The 18,120-nt window shown below is 41.0% G+C and overlaps 1 protein-coding gene across 3 annotated transcripts in view; it reads left to right on the top strand.

Annotated features, from left to right (window-relative positions):
- FBXL17 (F-box and leucine rich repeat protein 17) overlaps positions 1-18,120 on the top strand; it is a 532,799-nt gene that overhangs the window by 142,342 nt on the left and 372,337 nt on the right. For all 3 annotated transcript variants that reach the window (XR_010090864.1, XR_010090865.1, XM_063453643.1), the window contains exon 6: positions 4,737-4,867. Coding sequence is in view for 1 of the 3 variants with exons in the window: in XM_063453643.1 (XP_063309713.1) it covers positions 4,737-4,867 (131 nt within the window). In the remaining 2 variants the exon portion in view is untranslated. The remainder of the gene's footprint in view (positions 1-4,736; positions 4,868-18,120) is intronic.

The raw sequence follows: 18,120 nt of genomic DNA on the forward strand, positions 1-18,120 counted from the left end.
TACCTCGGTCTGGTGCTCCATGCAAGATCTCACCTTGTGGAATTTCAGTGATCATTAGAACGGTGAGGAATCAGTCCAGAACTACATGGGAGGATCTTGTTAGTGATATCAAGGCAGCTGGGACCATAGTCACAAAGAAAACAATTGGTAACACACTACACTCGAAAGACTGAAATCCTGCAGCGCCCGCAAGGTTCCCCTGCTCAAGAAAGCACATGTACAGGCCCGTCTGAAGTTTGCCAATGAACATCAGAATGATTCAAAGGAGAACTTGGTGAAAGTGTTGTGGTCAGATGAGACCAAAATCGAGCTCTTTGGCATCAGCTCAACTCGTCGTGTTTGGAGGAGGAGGAATGCTTCCTATGACCCCAAGAACACCATCCCCACCGTCAAACGTGGAGGAGGAAACCTTATGCTTTGGGGGTGTTTTTCTGCTACGGGGACAGGACAACTGCACCGCATCAAATAGACGATGCAAGGGGCCAGGTACCATCAAATCTTGGGTGAGAACCTCCTTTCCTCAGCAAGGACATTGAAAATTGGTCGTGGTTGCGTATTCTAACATGACAATGACCCAAAACACACAGCCAAGGCAACAAAAGAGTGGCTCAAGAAGAAACACATTAACACCCTGGAGTGGCCTAGCCAGTCTCCAGACCTTAATCCCATAGAAAATCTGTGGAGGGAGCTGAAAGTTCGAGTTGCCAAACATCATCCTCAAACCTTAATGACTTGGTGAGGATCTGCAAAGAGGACTGGGACAAAATCCCTCCTGAGATGTTTGCAAACTGATGGCCAACTACAAGAAACGTCTGACCTCTGTGCTTTGTCACGTATTCATCCGCATATAAAAATGTGATTAATGACATTTACTGTTCTGACAGGAAAAGTTGTGCCGAGCAGCAATCAAATCCACAGGAGGGTTTGTGCTAAGCAGCAATTATGCAAATGGAAACCTTGTAACTGCCTTTGGGGTCAAAGGCCAATTACAGCCTATCATATCCAGAGGAGGGGTATTTAGGCCCAGTTCTCATCCTGCTCAGTGCCCTGTCGTGGTTTCCCTAGTGGTTGTCCGAGACCGCGTTCCTGATTCAAGTTTCTTCTGTTTTTTTACTTTGGCTTTGATTTTGACTTCCCTGTATTCTGGTATCCCTGACTTCTGGCTTTCCCTTATCGTTGTCTCTTTCTGTATCCCCTGACCTCGGCTAGTATCCTGACTACTCTTTGGTACGTTAAGTTCGGCCATTCTAAGGCCCGGTAATACGTTACCTTTTAGTCATCTGTGTGACACAATTCTACGTGCTGGATCAACTAGTAATCCTGACATGAATGCCAACAAGGGTTTTTCCACCAAGTACTAAGTCGAAGGGGTCAAATACTTATTTCACTCATTGACATGCAAATCAATTTATAACTTTTTTTGACATGTGTTTTTCTGGATTTGTTTGGTTATTCTGTCTCTCACTGTTAAAATACACCTACCATTAAAATGATAGACTGATCATTTCTTTGTCAGTGGGCAAACGTTCAAAATCAGCAGGGGGTCAAATACTTTTTTTCCTTCATTGTATATAGTTTAAATTTTCTGATATATATTTTTGCATGTTTACAAAAATAACTTTAGAGAAGTTGTACCTTCTACAGAAGTTTTATATTGTGTTTTTTTTTTTTATATATACGTTTCTTTATATACCTAGTTAAATAGTTATAAATGTTTATATGAGGTATTCCACGATGTACCTGTTATTTTAACGGCAGTTCATGTATTTAATCATATACTGTTAAATTCCTAACCGGAAATATTGGAAAGGTTATCATGCAGACTGGGGGTCCTAATCTATATTAGTTTGAGTAAAGGGTGCTATCTGCCGCCATTTGAATGAAATAAAAACAAACAAAAAAAAAATGAACATATACGAAGATAATCTCTCTTGTTGCCTTTTTAAAAATATCCCTTCTGACACACAGTTTTGTCACAGTCGGTATTGGTGCAGTAAAGGGTTACTTGATATTCTTCCACCTGGTTATCGGCATCAAGGTAAACTGGAAACTGAATACATTAAACAGTTTAGATATTTACAGATGAGATGGCCATCGGTTCAGTTTCATATTCACTCTGTTATTGATTGAAATTGCATCTTAATGTACAGCCCTGTGTGTTATTTTTAATACATTGTTCTGAGCAGCATAAATTAATTTGTCAGAAAAATCTATGGATTTATAAGATTCATTATGTTCTCATTTACCAACAAATGAGTTTCATTATTTGCTTTTTAAACCTTGATCACAGATCTATTAACCTACACATCCTTCTCAACTCAAATGATGATTACTATGTTAAGACGTAAAAATGACTATTACAAATGATTACTGTGTTAAGACGTAAATGTCAGTGTGCTTACCGCAGTTTGATTTCGAGCTGTTGCTGTGTTTTACAGTATATTTGGCAACGCACTAATGTAATGTACTTTGAACTGTCTCCTTCTCAGCTTCCCAAGGTTCACTGTAATGTAGTTTTCACAACAAATCACCATTATATCTACACTTACTGGTGAGAATAACCGTTAAATTGTGACCTATTTAAAGACACTTGTTGAATCACTTGAATTTGCAGTAAAAGCTCCTAATGCACATATTATATGTAAATATATATATATATATATATACACGCACAAACACACACAGAAAAACTCTATTCTAGGAACAAGAGTTGTACATACACTGTCACATGAACACTGTTGATATTTTTAATATATATATATATATATATATATAATACAAAAAGAAACATTTACCAGTATATACACCTCCCCAATGTGATCACAGCAAAAATTTTTTTGTAATATTACCAATATAGGACCAATATGGGACTGGACTGTAATACAAACAGCGTGGAACTGGACTTGGGTATAAACTAAAATAGAAAAACAACAAAAAACAACAACATAGTGTAAACTGTATAATAAAAAATGTGTAGTAGATAAGTATGTGACTCTCACTCACATTCTCCAGAGCCGTGCCAGGCTCTGTAAAATAGGCTCAGGGGTGCCAATACTGGCTAACGATCCAGGTGATCCAGATAGATGCGACTCCAGAATTTGAATGCAAAATATATTTATTGTATAAAATTATTTTAAAAAGGTATAGGCACTAATGGGCACTATGGGGGTGGAACCCAAAACAGACAATAGTGTATATAGCAAAATTGGAGTTCCACTTACCCCTATCTTTTAGCAGCCCAGAGTGTCAAAAATACACATTAAATAACAAATATAAATATGCAGAAGATTGAAGCAGACGCGTTTCGGCTAACAGCCTTCCTCCAGTGCTTGTCTTCATGTTCTGTTGGGTCTTCTTTTATAAGTCCTATCTGTCCCATTCACCTGGATTCAATTTCGTACCGGCGTCGCGTCACTTCCGGTTTCGCGGGTGACTTCACTTCCGGTTTTTCGGCCGGCTGGAACGCACGCTGAAACGCGGCGTTCAGGATGTTGGTTGCTCTTAATTGTTATGATTGAGTCCCCATAGCAACCTTAACCTCCATATTTGCAGGATATCATAACGAAATAAGAAAAATAAAAATTAAAAATATGATCTATAAATGGCTTACACATTGCAGGTCTTGTAGGTGTAAGCCATTTATAGATCATATTTTTAATTTTTATTTTTCTTATTTCGTTATGATATCCTGCAAATATGGAGGTTAAGGTTGCTATGGGGACTCAATCATAACAATTAAGAGCAACCAACATCCTGAACGCCGCGTTTCAGCGTGCGTTCCAGCCGGCCGAAAAACCGGAAGTGAAGTCACCCGCGAAACCGGAAGTGACGCGACGCCGGTACGAAATTGAATCCAGGTGAATGGGACAGATAGGACTTATAAAAGAAGACCCAACAGAACATGAAGACAAGCACTGGAGGAAGGCTGTTAGCCGAAACGCGTCTGCTTCAATCTTCTGCATATTTATATTTGTTATTTTATGTGTATTTTTGACACTCTGGGCTGCTAAAAGATAGGGGTAAGTGGAACTCCAATTTTGCTATATACACTATTGTCTGTTTTGGGTTCCACCCCCATAGTGCCCATTAGTGCCTATACCTTTTTAAAATAATTTTATACAATAAATATATTTTGCATCCAAATTCTGGAGTCGCATCTATCTGGATCACCTGGATCGTTAGCCAGTATTGGCACCCCTGAGCCTATTTTACAGAGCCTGGCACGGCTCTGGAGAATGTGAGTGAGAGTCACATACTTATCTACTACACATTTTTTATTATACAGTTTACACTATGTTGTTGTTTTTTATTGTTTTTCTATTTTAGTTTATACCCAAGTCCAGTTCCACGCTGTTTGTATTACAGTCCAGTCCCATATTGGTCCTATATTGGTAATATTACAAAATTTTTTTTGCTGTGATCACATTGGGGAGGTGTATATACTGGTAAATGTTTATTTTTTTATTATGTAAATTTGGTGCATTGGGGAAGCACTAGGTTACCGGTTACACCATTCATTGTATATCTTTATACAGAACTGTCAAAATTTCAGTGAAGCGCCTACGCACTATCTTCTGTTTGTTATTTATATATATATATATATATATATATATATATTTTTTTTTTTTATTATTATTATTTTTTTTCAACCTTTCTGTGGCTGGTGCACAACTGTTTATAATGCAAAGACATTGAAAGCATTTCCTTAGAATCTTTTTTTATTTTTTTTTATTTAGCTCAAACACCTGTCCAGCCTGGACCTTCGTCACATCACAAAGCTAGACAATGAAACTGTGATGGAAGTTGTGAGAAGATGTCACAGTCTTACGTCTCTTAATCTCTGCCTGAACAGGAGCATTAATGACAGGTACAGCTGTAAACAACTTCATAACTCCTGTCTTTGTTCCTACGAACGCTCTACTGTTTAGATATAAAAATTCTGTACTTTGCACTTGGAAAAGTTTAGTTTTTTTGTTACGTTTTACAAAATATATAGAATTCTGCTTTTCTCTGCTGTTTATATGTCATTGCTTCTGTGTTCAGTGTGTTCACGTCACTGCTTTGCTGTGTATTTGCACCCCTTTCATATTAAAAGGCAGGGCCGGATCTTCCATTTGGCGTAGTAGGCACTTGTCCTGTATAGGGAAATAGATTGCTTATGATTTTTTCTTTTTTTTTTTATAAATTTTTTATTTTTGTGTGCATAAGGTTTACAGACATGCAGGTAATGCCACAATAGCAGGTACCGACAACTTGTATTTGACATATATATGGCATAGGTTGGATCTGCACATTTTTTAAGTTAAAACATTCAGGCTTAAAGAAACACGAGTCAAGCTTACAATTACTAATGACAGGTCGAGGGGGTGATGTAGGACTCGATCTAGAGAGTGCATGAGGGTTGTGTTTTGCGTGTTGAACTGGGAGAGTAGAGTAAGAGGGAGGGTAAAGTAAGGAGTGTGACCAGTGGTGCCCGTTGTGTAATGAGGGGGGTAGTAGCCCTTCTCCATGCTAATTGTGTAGGTCTGAGCACCTTTGGTGTTGAGATTTTCCTCTGCGTGGGGTGCCCCTAACCTTGGGGGTGGCGGGGGTATATTAAATTAGTTTGCCAGCGGGGATCGTTGGTCTGTGACCGCGTGTAGGTGCGGTATATTAGGCATCTTTTAAGGCCGTGTCAGGCCATATCGCCGGTGCTGCGTTACAGCATGTATATCATGGTTGGCAGGGTGGTCGAGAGTGTAAGAGAGCTGCAGAACATTTGCTGGTAACATGAAAGGAAAAGGAAGCAAAAACAAGCAAACATAAAGGAAATGCAGGCACAACTAGGTGCGATTTTCTGTAGTATGTTATATAGTCAAGTTGGTGGAGGCGCTGCTGCACCAGATCTTGGTTCAATGTTAGCTGGATCCCAGCCCCTAGGATTCAGCGGCCCAGATGGGATAGCGGCGGGCACGTGTAGCCCCAGTGCAGTCAGGAGCGTTGGTCCTTCAGAGACAGTTCCCAGCTTGTGTGTGGCTCCTTTGTGTGATACCAGCAAGGATCGAGGGGTCCCCCATCTGTATGCGATCCCTGCTGTGCGTAGTTGAGATGTGATTGGTTGTAGAGATCTGCGCCATTGTAGGGTGGCCCTTGTGAGGTCCTGATAGACCGTGAGCTGGGAGCCTTCGAATGTATATGGGGTTTTGTCCCTCAGGGCTGCCAGCAAGTGTCCTTTGTCCTGATAAGATATGCAGCGAAGTATAATATCCCTGGGGGCAGCTGGTTGTGCCTTGGTGGGTCCAGGTAAGCGTTACACCCCGTCAATAGTAAATTTTCTCGCTGCTGGGGCTGGTAGCACCGAGGCCACTAGGCGTCGCAGGTAGTGGGGAAGTTCCTCTGCTGTTACTGTGTCAGGGACCCCGCGGATCTTGACGTTATTGCGCCTGTGGCGGTCTTCTAGCGCTGAGATTTGTGAGGTAAGTACCTGGTTAGCGGACTGAAGGTTGCTTAGGGTGTGTTGTATAGTTGATATCTCTGTACGGACATCTTGTATGTCATTCTCTGTGGCACTGACGCGGTCTGTGACCTGCTGGACGTCCTTTTTAATTGCCGCTGTGTCAGCTGCCAGTAGTTTCTGTATGTTCAGTAAGAGAGTTTGTAAGTCCTGTTTAGTGGCCAGGTTACTGGTTATGGAGTCAAGGTGTGTGGTGTCTGTGTCATCTCTCACCATTGTGGCCTGCGTCCCCTTGTGATGATTTTTTCTTTAAACTACAATATATGTTTAGAATCATTCTGTGTAAGAATATACTTTGGCTCGTCCCAAACGGTATTTTCAGTTTCCTAATAAGTACGAGATAATAAAAAATGTAATAGAAAGAATTCCTAAAAATCAGAGTTTCTGGAAGGGGGAGCAAGAGTCCTACTTCTAAAACACGCTGACAGAGGGTGTGCCCATACACAATGGTATATAGTATAAATCCCCAGTATAGGGAGTAAAAAAAATAAATGGCTGGATTAACCCTATTATAAACATAGTAGTTTCTCTGAAATTGCTATGTTTATAAAAAAAAGGGTTAATCCTAGAGGGACCTGGCACCCAGACCACTTCATTAAGCTGAAGTGGTCTGGGTGCCTAGAGTGGTCCTTTAAGGTGCAGAAACTTAGGCTATTTATCATTTACTTTTTTATATATGTATCAATATATGTTTCTCTATTAAAGATTTATTTATTTTTTTACTCCCTATACCGGGGATTTATACTATATACCATTGTGTATGGGCACACCCTCTGTCAGCGTGTTTTAGAAGTAGGACTCTTGCTCCCCCTTCCAGAAACTCTGACTTTTGGGAATTCTTTCTATTAATCATTGCTCTGGGTTATGCCCATTATTTGTTGCCCATCTAGTCCTCCTTTTTTGACTCTAGGGTCAGTTGTATCTAACCCTGCAGTCATTTTCTCTTCATAAGATAATAAAAAACTGTCGCCCAGTTCCTCAGCACATTGTGGCCAATTTTTCAGCGATGGAAGTTTTGTGTTGTACATCGATAGCTTAGTTTGCTATTCCATTGCCACTTACCTCCAAGAGGTCCTGCTGTGTAACAACTCACTTCTCGCACAGTTTATTTTCTTTCTTACAAAAGTCAGTTCCTGTAAGAGGGTGTAAGTTCTCTTGTTTTGCAAATAAATTGTGATTATTCCACATTTGTCAATATTTTATTAAACCTCAAGCAATGAATACAATTAGCAGCAGCTACATGTATTGTAAGATTGCAATATATTACAATCATGGTGCTTTTCCTCTGTTCCAACAGCTGACATTAGCTCAAAGCAGACTCCTATTTATGTTTTTCTATTGTTATAGAAAGGTTGCCTTTGATGTGTATGCACTTTTACATGTTTTTTTTATAGAACACTATGTGTTAGCTAATGAGGTTATGATGATTGCTTACAGGGAAACAGCACTTCAAGTACAAATCACGTGCCTCTTTTCTGGCAAGTAATTAGATGCTGTACAGAAAGGAATTTTTTTTTAACTGTAGATTTAAAAGGATTTATTGTTACTCTAAACTCCATTGCTGTTTTCCATATACTTTTCTAACTATGCAGTTTTTCAATATTTCAGATATACATTCCCTGTCTTATGTTGGTAAAAGTAACATTGGTGAATGTTATTTGCAGTATATTTGCATAGTCAGGTTGCGAACCTCATGTACGAAAGCAGGTTAGCAGATATTATTATATAATGTAGGAATTTAACAAACTTTCCTGCACCGGGCAGTTATGTAAATTGGGTGGGGGGGGGGGGGGGGAGCAATTACAATGATTTACATAGCACAACATATTCTGCAGCACTGTGCAATATATTAACCAAGACAAATAATTAAGTCTTGCCCTGCCCAAACAAGCTTACAATCTAAAAGGAAGTTAATTTTGTGCAGAAAATTTAAAGGAACTCTATAGGGTCAGGAACACAAACATGTGCTAGATGTGATAGCCCCCCTGCCCACCCCTTGCTCCCTTAAATATAGTACAATTGTACCTTTATTGCAGTCTGCTGCTCCTGGCTCCGTTCCTTCCTGCTTGGCTGTCATCATCAGAAGTGTTGATCTGAACCAATCACAATGGTTTCCGATAGGAAAGCATTGGATTGGCTGAGACTGTCAAATATGCAGATCAGGGGCAGAGCCAGCACAAGCCAAACACAGCCCTGGCCAATCAGTATCTCCTTATAGAGATACATTGAATCAGTGCATCTGTATGAGGAAAGTTCAGTGTATCCATGCAGAGGGTGGAGTCATTGAATGGCAGTCACACTGTGCAGCACTGCCCCAAGAAGCTCCTCTAGGAGCCATCTGACGAGTGGCCAGTGGAGTTATCACTAGGCTGTAATGTAAATACTGCATTTTCTCTGAAAAAAACCTGTGTTCTGGTGAGTATAATCATTTTCTCCAGGCTTTTTGCAGTAAACAAATTCAATAAAGTGGAATTGTTCTGGTGACTATAGTGTCCCTTAAATGGAGTGCTTACACTGGGTTTAATCTTTTTTCTGGTAACTGGGATCTGAGATAGGGGCTTGAAATTGTGACTTTGCTGTCAAACCTTGATTAGCTGGAGAGGTGTGATATAAACGCTGCATGCAGTTACCTAGTTAACACTGAGCCGCCTGACAGTTGCTCACTGTGTTTTGTAGAGGAGTCCGTTTAAAATAAAATCTATACTTTATATACAAAAGTACACACTACGTAGATATGCCTCTTTACAGCCACCCACAATTTTACAACGTACACCTATATATACACATGCTTTTACAAACACACATCATCTTCATACCTATATACACACGTCTTGACTACACATGCTTTTAAAACCATACATTCGCCCACATACACATAAACTGTATTTTGTAAAGGAAATTGAAACAATATCTAGCTCCTAAGTTGTTTTTTTAGCTCCTAGATTCTATAGAAAGTTGTCAAGCCCTAATTTAAGTACATTTATTTGTTAAAAATTTTATACCGGGTTGAATGTATTGAGGCAGGCCCGGACTGGCCATCGGGCATACCGGGCAAATGCCCAGTGGGCCGCGATGGCCGTGGGCCGAGGCCGGCAGGGGAGATCACACATCCCTCAGACACAAACAGCACCCCCAGACACACACACAGCATTCAGATACACACAGCATTCAGATACACACAGCATTCAGATACACACAGCATTCAGACACACACAGCATTCAGACACACACTGAAACCCTCAGACACACACTGAAACCCTCAGACACACACTGAAACCCTCAGACACACACTGAAACCCTCAGACACACACTGAAACCCTCAGACACACACTGAAACCCTCAGACACACACTGCACCCTCAGACACACACAGAACCCAGACACACAAAGCACTCTCACTCACACAGACAGCACCCTCACTCGCACAGACAGCACCCTCACTCGCACAGACAGCACCCTCACTCGCACAGACAGCACCCTCACTCGCACAGACAGCACCCTCACTCGCACAGACAGCACCCTCACTCACACAGACAGCACCCTCACTCACACAGACAGCACCCTCACTCACACAGACAGCACCCTCACTCACACAGACAGCACCCTCACTCACACAGACAGCACCATCACTCACACAGACAGCACCCTCACTCGCACACTGTACCCTCACTCGCACACTGCACCCTCAGACGCACACAAAGCACCCTCAGACACACAAAGCACCCTCAGACACACAAAGCACTCTCACTCACACAGACAGCCCCATCACTCACACAGCGCCCTCAGACGCATACAGCACCCTGAGACGCACAGCACCCTCACTCCCACACAGCACACTCCCACACATATACAGCGCACACACACACACACACACACACACACACACACACTCACACACACATATATATATTCTATTTTTTTGAATATATATATATATATATATATATATATATTCTATAAAATAACCCTCAGTGAGTTAACAAAGAAAATTAGAAACCTAGAATGTGACGGCAGATAAAAACACCCTCACACACCGCACCCGTCTTACACACACACACACACACACACTGCACCCCTCACACATACAATAGTCCAAATATATATAGATTATATATATATATATATATATATATATATATACACACACACACACACACACTACAGCACCCCTCACACTGCACCACTACACACATTACGCTCCAGATACACGCTAGATCCCTTACCCTATATACACTCTTAATTGAGGTATATGTGGTTTTCAAGTGTCCTGGGATCCTCGAACAATATGATTTTTTTTTTTTTTTTTTTTTTTTTTTAATAAATTTTTATTGAAACATTTTCCTTTTTCACAATAAAAGACAATTATGTTGGGTCTTAAGAGATTCAATTCATGTACAGTGTTACAAACAAATAAGTATTTGAATAAATTATTACACATTATTTGACATTGTACAGAAAGATAGTGTCACAATGATCCCATAGGAACCAGCATAAATAACAAAAATAAAATAAACAAACAAAAAAAAAAAAAAAAAAAAAAAAAAAAACCATCACCAAATTTTGGAGCAGATACTTTAGAGCATATAGTCATTTATTTAGATCCATATCTATTTTATATTCTATTTGATTAATCCCTTAGTAAGGCCAACAAATACTTCACAATAAAATACAAATATAATAAACTATTTAGCTAGAAGAGTGTCCAAATAAGCCCTTGTATTTTTTCAACCAATCTTTGTACCATTGTTGCTTCTTCGACATAAAAGTCGAATTGTTGATCAGCTCATATTCCATTGACATTTGGAACATGATCTGATCAATCAATAGTTGCTTGTCAAACGGCTTTGATGATTTCCAATGTCGCGCAATAGTGATTTTAACAGCGACTAGGCAATGAATGGCAAAACAAACATCCTTCTGGGAATTGAAAGTCAGGTTTAAATGTAAGAGGGCCGCAGCGGCATTCTCCTCAATTCTATTTGTCGTCATGGCTGTAAAAATATTAAACGCCCATAACCATAAATATTTAACCGCAGGACAGGTCCACCATATATGTGTATAAGTACCTGGCTGACTTCCACATCTCCAACACGTTGGATCAGTAGAATCATATATTCTGGCCAGTCTGGCTGGAGTATAGTACCATCTATATAAAACTTTAAAATGGCACTCAGACAGGTTAAGGCAGTGTATATATTTATTTACCATAGTTAGAGAGGAGTTCCACTCCTCTACAGAAATCTGCAAATCTAATTCTAGTTCCCACTTTTTAATCAATCTGTGAGGGGATTCTTTAAGCAGCTCCAACATGGACGCTGCCACAGACGAAATCTTTCTAATGGCTTGGCTTCGAAAAATAAATTCCAATTTCTTTGCAAATATATTAGATGATTTAATAACATTTTTGTGGATGAAATTTTTTAAGCGAAGATAAGTAAAAATTTCTCCGCCTGGAATATGACGAGTATCTATAATGCTTTGGAAAGGTACGATCTTATCTCCCTGCATAATGTCTGCAATCCTCAGTTTGTCAACATTATTCCAGTGCTTTAACGAGAAATCTTCTATCAGTATTTCCAATATGTCAAGCGTACATGTTTTCGGTATGGAATTATTTATGCTTAGTTTTTTCTTAATGTTTAGCCATTGTCCCAGCATCTGGGATAATATCAACGAGCTAGTTAGAGGAGAGTTTTTAAGGGAAGTCTTTGTAGTTGTCCACAAAGAATGTTGTAATTTATCCAAATGAGCCACTTTGGATTCTATAATATACCAGGGCTCAGAAACCTGTTTAGGATCCTGGAGAAGATAAATATGCCTGATAATATTCGCTTGGTAACTATATACAATGCTAGGGAAATTTAGACCGCCATTGCTCAACTTTTTAGTTAGGATCTTTTGAGTAATTCTGGGTTTTTTATAGTTCCAGATAAAATTGTTAAAACTAGATTGAATCATTGCCAACCAGGATACAGGGACTTTGAGTGGTATCATGGAGAACAAATATAGCCATTTAGGCAAAATGTATGAGTTTATAATATTGATTTTACCCTGCCATGAAGTTTCTAAATTTCTTCATTTTTTAAGTTTAAGATTCATGTTGCGAATGAAAATCAAAATATTCCTCTCCATTATTACGGCTGGGTTAGCAGTTATAACTAATCCCAAATAGTTTATTTCTGAATCTGTCCATATAAATTTGTAAGGGTTGGCTAAGGTAGTGACTTGTTCACTGCTCATATTCATGTACATTACTGTGGATTTATTAATATTTAATTTGAAATTTGAAATAATGGAATATCTGTCAATTTCAGACATTAAGTATTTCAGAGACGACTCTGGAGCGGAGAGCGTAAGTAACGCATCATCCGCATAGAGAGATATTTTGACATCCAGAGTATCCATTTGAACACCTCTAATTCGTGGATTGTTCCTGATATTAATAGCCAAAGGCTCAATGGACAAAATATACAACAAGGGGGAGAGTGGGCACCCTTGTCGCGTACCATTTTTAAGAGCAAACCACCCTGCAGTAATGTTGGGGCCCACAGTGCGTGCAGAAGGAGCAGAATACAAAGCCATTATGGCATTATGTATCCAACCTGTAAGCCCGAAAGCAGTAAGAACTTCAGCTAAGTAACCCCACCCGACCCTGTCAAATGCTTTTTCAGCATCTAAAGACAGGGCCAGGAGGGGCAACTGATCTCTATTGGCCAAATCTACAATATCTATTATTCTCCTAGTATTACTGGATGCTAACCTACCCGGTACAAACCCAATCTGGTCCGGATGGATCAAGGTCGTAATTATAGACTTGATTCTCTCCGCGATTATAGCCGCGTATAGCTTCATGTCTACATTAATTAACGCTATAGGTCTGTAATTGCTGGGATCGGTGCTACTTTTATTTTGTTTTAATATAGGAATGATATTGGCTTGTAGTAGTTCGGTTGGAAAAGACTCGTTTATGGCTATTTGATTGAACATATCCGTTAGAGGTTTAATCAATAGAAACTGCATATGTTTATAATATAAATTTGTAAAGCCATCCGGACCCGGAGTTTTATTTATAGGTAATCTATTTATTTGGAACTGAACTTCGTCCTCCGAAATGGTTTTATTTAAGTTTAATAAATCCTGATACGTAACTTTTGGTTGAACAATATGATTTTAAACTACTCAACACGAATAAACATTGTTACAAGATGGTTTGATCGGAGCTTGAGATACGCCATTTCTTAGATTGTGGACTTGTAAGAGATTTCTAGTAGACATGTGACATGTGTATCTTCTCTCCGTACTCCCACCTCTGATGCTCGCCTTCAAGATTTCTCGAGGGCTGCACTGTTCCTGTGGAACTCGCTTCCCTACTCTGTTAGATGCTCTTCTGCAACTGTCACTAGTCTAATACTATCCTTACCTTTTTGTGTCATTTTAACCCACTCCCTATAGAATGTAAGCTCATTGAGCAGGGCCCTCAATCCCTCTGTTCCTGTGTGTCTAACTTGTCTGGTTACAACTACATGTCTGTTCGTCCACCCATTGTAAAGCGCTGCGGAATTTGACGACGCTCTATAAATATCATAATAATAATAATGTGTAAGCTAACGTCTTGTCGGTAATTATGCTTAGTCTTTATATGTCTGAAGAAAGTTGTATAATATAGGAATGCTGCAATGCAATAGTGGCTACACATGCACATAGCATAACATGATAACTAGGAAGGGCATGTATGTGCAAGAATCCAAGATTCTCAGGAGTGCAATGTACATGCTTCCCATAGGGTTAACATTAAATTCAAGCTAAAGACCAGACTGCAAACGCACCAATCTTGAGAGATTCTCAGAACATGATCCAGGGCATGTTAAGGATTCACCTCTCAGATACTTCGACCGTGATTTCTCCACTGTAATAATCAAATAGTAGAACTGAAAAAAAAGAGAGAGGAGAACGAGATGGAAGACCACTTACACATAGTAAATGGGATCCATATTCATTCCCAAAATCATATACCTCTTAAAGTAAATGTCACCCCCTTTCCCCCCCTTTCCCCCCTTTCCCCCCCCCCTTTCCCCCCTTTTCCCCCTTTCCCCCCCCTTTTCCCCTTTTTTCATGTGACGTTTACTTTAAGAGGTATATGATTTTGGGAATGAATATGGATCCCATTTACTATGTGTAAGTGGTCTTCCATCTCGTTCTCCTCTCTCTTTTTTTTTTTGTAAATTTATTCTGGGGTTAAGCCCCTTATACCTCTTGTAACCTCTATAGGGACTGTGGAGTTGGCTAGCCTAACACCCGGTATTCTCTATCTTTGTATGAAAATAGTAGAACTGGTCTATTAAATGGACATTATAGTCACCCAGACCGCTTCATCTCAATGCAGTATTCCGGGTACAGAGGTCCTGTCATTTTTAATCCTGCAATGGAAAACATTTAGAATGCAGGGTTATATCCAACACTAGTAGCTCTGTCTTCCTGACAGTCATTAGAGGTGCTTCCTCCTCCAGACCGAGTAAAACTCGAGAATTAACCACCATGCATGTGTACGTCCAATCCAAAGCTTCTCTATGAGAAACCATGAATTGGAGGGATTGAGGAGATGTCTTCAGGTATACTGACATATTTGAAGGCTGAGCAGGAAGCTGCAGCAGAGAAGTCCCAGCGCATACTTTTTTCAAGACTATATGTTCCCTATAGGGGGGGGGGGGGGGGGAGAGAGAGTCATCAAAATTGAAAGCTGTATTCTTCTTAGAAACAAACCTCTGATTGCCTTCAGGAGGTAACTCAGGATAATAAATGCCATAATGCGTTTTGTACCTTTTATGACACTCCCTCAGACCCCCGTTCTTCTCCTTTGTGAGGAGATTCAATAAAAGGCAAGTGAAAATGTTCAATTCATAGCATTGTACTGAGATTCACCTTGCAAGTTGTTATGGCGTTTTAACTAAAAAGAATAAAACTTTCATTTTTTATGACCTTGACAATAGAGACGGTTTCATGACTTTTCCCTTAACATACCCAGTATGTAGTTCATGAGCAGACTGTATTGTGTGTTACATGCTCTGTTTATGCTTTTTTTTTTTTTTTTTTTTTTTTTTTTTTAAATTTAGTATTTTATTTGTGCATAACGATAATGACAAACATGCTCAAGGAGCCCCAATAGCAGACCTCAAGCTCATTTTCAAGCTTAACAATTGGAGCATTCAGAAAGACAGCACATTTTTGTTTTATATAGTTGCATTTAACATGTTAAAGACAGAATAGAAGCAGATTAATAGCCTCAGACAAGTGAGCAGAGTATTTTGCATGTTCTCGTTGCCCTGGGTGATGGCTGGGTTAGTGTCAAATGATAGAAACATAGAGGTTAGAAAAAAAGAAGTTAGCAATAAACTATAAGCAGGGGAGAACACATTGGAGGCATGATATAAAGCATATTGGAGACCTTATACAGGCACATTGGAGACATTTTAAATGCACATTGGGGACATTATAAGAAGGCATGTCCCTGGTTAATGACTGATGCAGAGGGTTTTTTTTTTTTTATTCAGCTGCTGTGCTCTTGTGATATAGGGCTTGTGTGACAGTCCCCGCTCTGAGTTAACCAACTCCCATCCTTAGCCAGACGGCGGTATCATCCGTCGGGCAAATTTCGCCTGCACAGGGACTTCTCCAGCCCCAAGCCTGTTCGAGGGCCGGCATCCTTTTTCCACAGACCTGGGTGCTGCAACAGGCCCTGTCTAGTCCCCGCAGAGAGTAGTCGGCAGGTCGAGGTGTCGTACGTCGCGTGTTGCGGGGGGTCTTCTGACCTCGTGGATGATGCGGGGTGCGTATGCCCCTAGTGGCTCTCCGCTTGGGAAGGCGAGCGGTAGATCTCGTGGGTGTCGTCGCTGGAGTGCTGCCTTGGGTAGGTCCCTTCACAGGCTGTCGTTGGGGTCTCCTAGCTTCTGTGCGCCTGCTTGCCTCGGTGGCTTGGACGCGGTGCTGCAATTTGAGCCAGAACCTTTGAAATATGGCGTCCAGCCTCCTTATTGAATCTGCCATGTGGTCGTGGGTGGTCACCTGCTTTGGACTCCCTGCCGTTGCTTGCGAGGGAGCTGCATCCGCCATCTTGCCACGGCTAGGTTCTTGCTCAGCGATCTTGCCTGAGTGGTTGATGCGAGGCCTGTCGTTCTGGTCAGCGTGAAGTGGACCGGGATGACCCCCACCAGTCCGGGGGGGGGGATAGGAGCGCTGCGGGCTCAGGTCCCGGGTCGCAGCGCGGGTGGATCGGCCGCATCCCCCACAGCTTTGTCCCAGGTAGGCCGCAGCAGAGCTCCCGGGCTTTTCGGGTGCTTGAGTGCTGTCTTCAGTCAGAACGTCGTTTGCCCGGGGTCCCCTGACCATCAGTGTGTTGGATTCTGTACGTGGAAGCCTCATAATCGGGCAAAATACCCCAAAATCAGGCTAAGTTTCAGGAGCTCAGGCTTTCCACGTCTACTCTGCTCAGAGGTCAGGCTCCGCCCCCCCTGTTTATGCTTTTAATGCACTGTAACATTCAACCTGCCCTGTGTTAATTTCTAATGCTGTATAATCCATGGCCATTGTAAGTATTTATTGCAGTTTCCAGTATTTCTCCAGAATGCTTCTTTAAAGAGCCATCACGATCTTAAAAATCCTTTCAAACACTTACCCGATTCCAGGGTCGAAGTCCCTCGTCGCAGTCTCCGTGCCTCCGTCAACGTTATCGCAAGGTGGAACCTAATGCACATTCAGCCTTCCCTATAGGAAAGCATTGAATCAATGCTTTTTTGGGGGGTTGGGGGGGGGGGGTTGGGGGGGGTTGGGGGGGGGGGGGGTTAAAAACGCTGGACATCCTCATTCAAAGCATGTGGAACTGCAGCGTTGTTTTATGGAGTTAAACTCTGTGAAACAGCAAGAAGCGCATGTCTACCAGACAGCCATTAGAGGCAGTCTTAACCCTGCTATGTAAAAATTGCAGTTTCTTTGAAACTGCAAATTTTTATTATTTTTTTTGCTTGCATGGTTATGGGGACAGGGACAGTGCACCCAGACCACTTCAATGAAATGAAAGTGGCTGGGTGTCTATAGTGTCCCTTTAACGTCTGACAGCACTTCTCTAAATCCCTACACCTCTCCTAGCTTCTGACAACATTCCCCTAAACTCCTACATCTCTCCCTAGACATCAAAACCTCTTCACCTCTTCCAATTCTCTACTATTACATACCAACAAACTTTCTAACCCCTCAGCCCTTAGCCCTATAAGTATCCTTAGATTTGTCAACTATCCCTCAACCCTCTAAGCCTCTGCCATTTCTCTCCTAAACCTCTTGACCACAGCTAACTCTACCAGCTCTCCCCTAAATCTCTGCAGCTATCCTAACCTTTCCCATCTCACCCTTACTTAACTATCGCAAACTCACCCCTAATCCCTACACCTCTTCTGCCAGCTCAAATCTAAACACTTGCACCTTTTCTGACCTCTGCTAATCCCTTTACACCACTCTTTAACTCGGCCATATCTTAACTGTCATCATCTTTACAACTACCTGACCTCTGCATCTGTCACCAAATCCTTTGCACCCCTCCCAACTTCTGCCAAATCACCCCTAAAAGATGTCTCCGTACAT

This window comes from Pelobates fuscus, chromosome 5, assembly GCF_036172605.1.
Source record: "Pelobates fuscus isolate aPelFus1 chromosome 5, aPelFus1.pri, whole genome shotgun sequence".
In the NCBI taxonomy this organism is placed as follows: domain Eukaryota; kingdom Metazoa; phylum Chordata; class Amphibia; order Anura; family Pelobatidae; genus Pelobates; species Pelobates fuscus.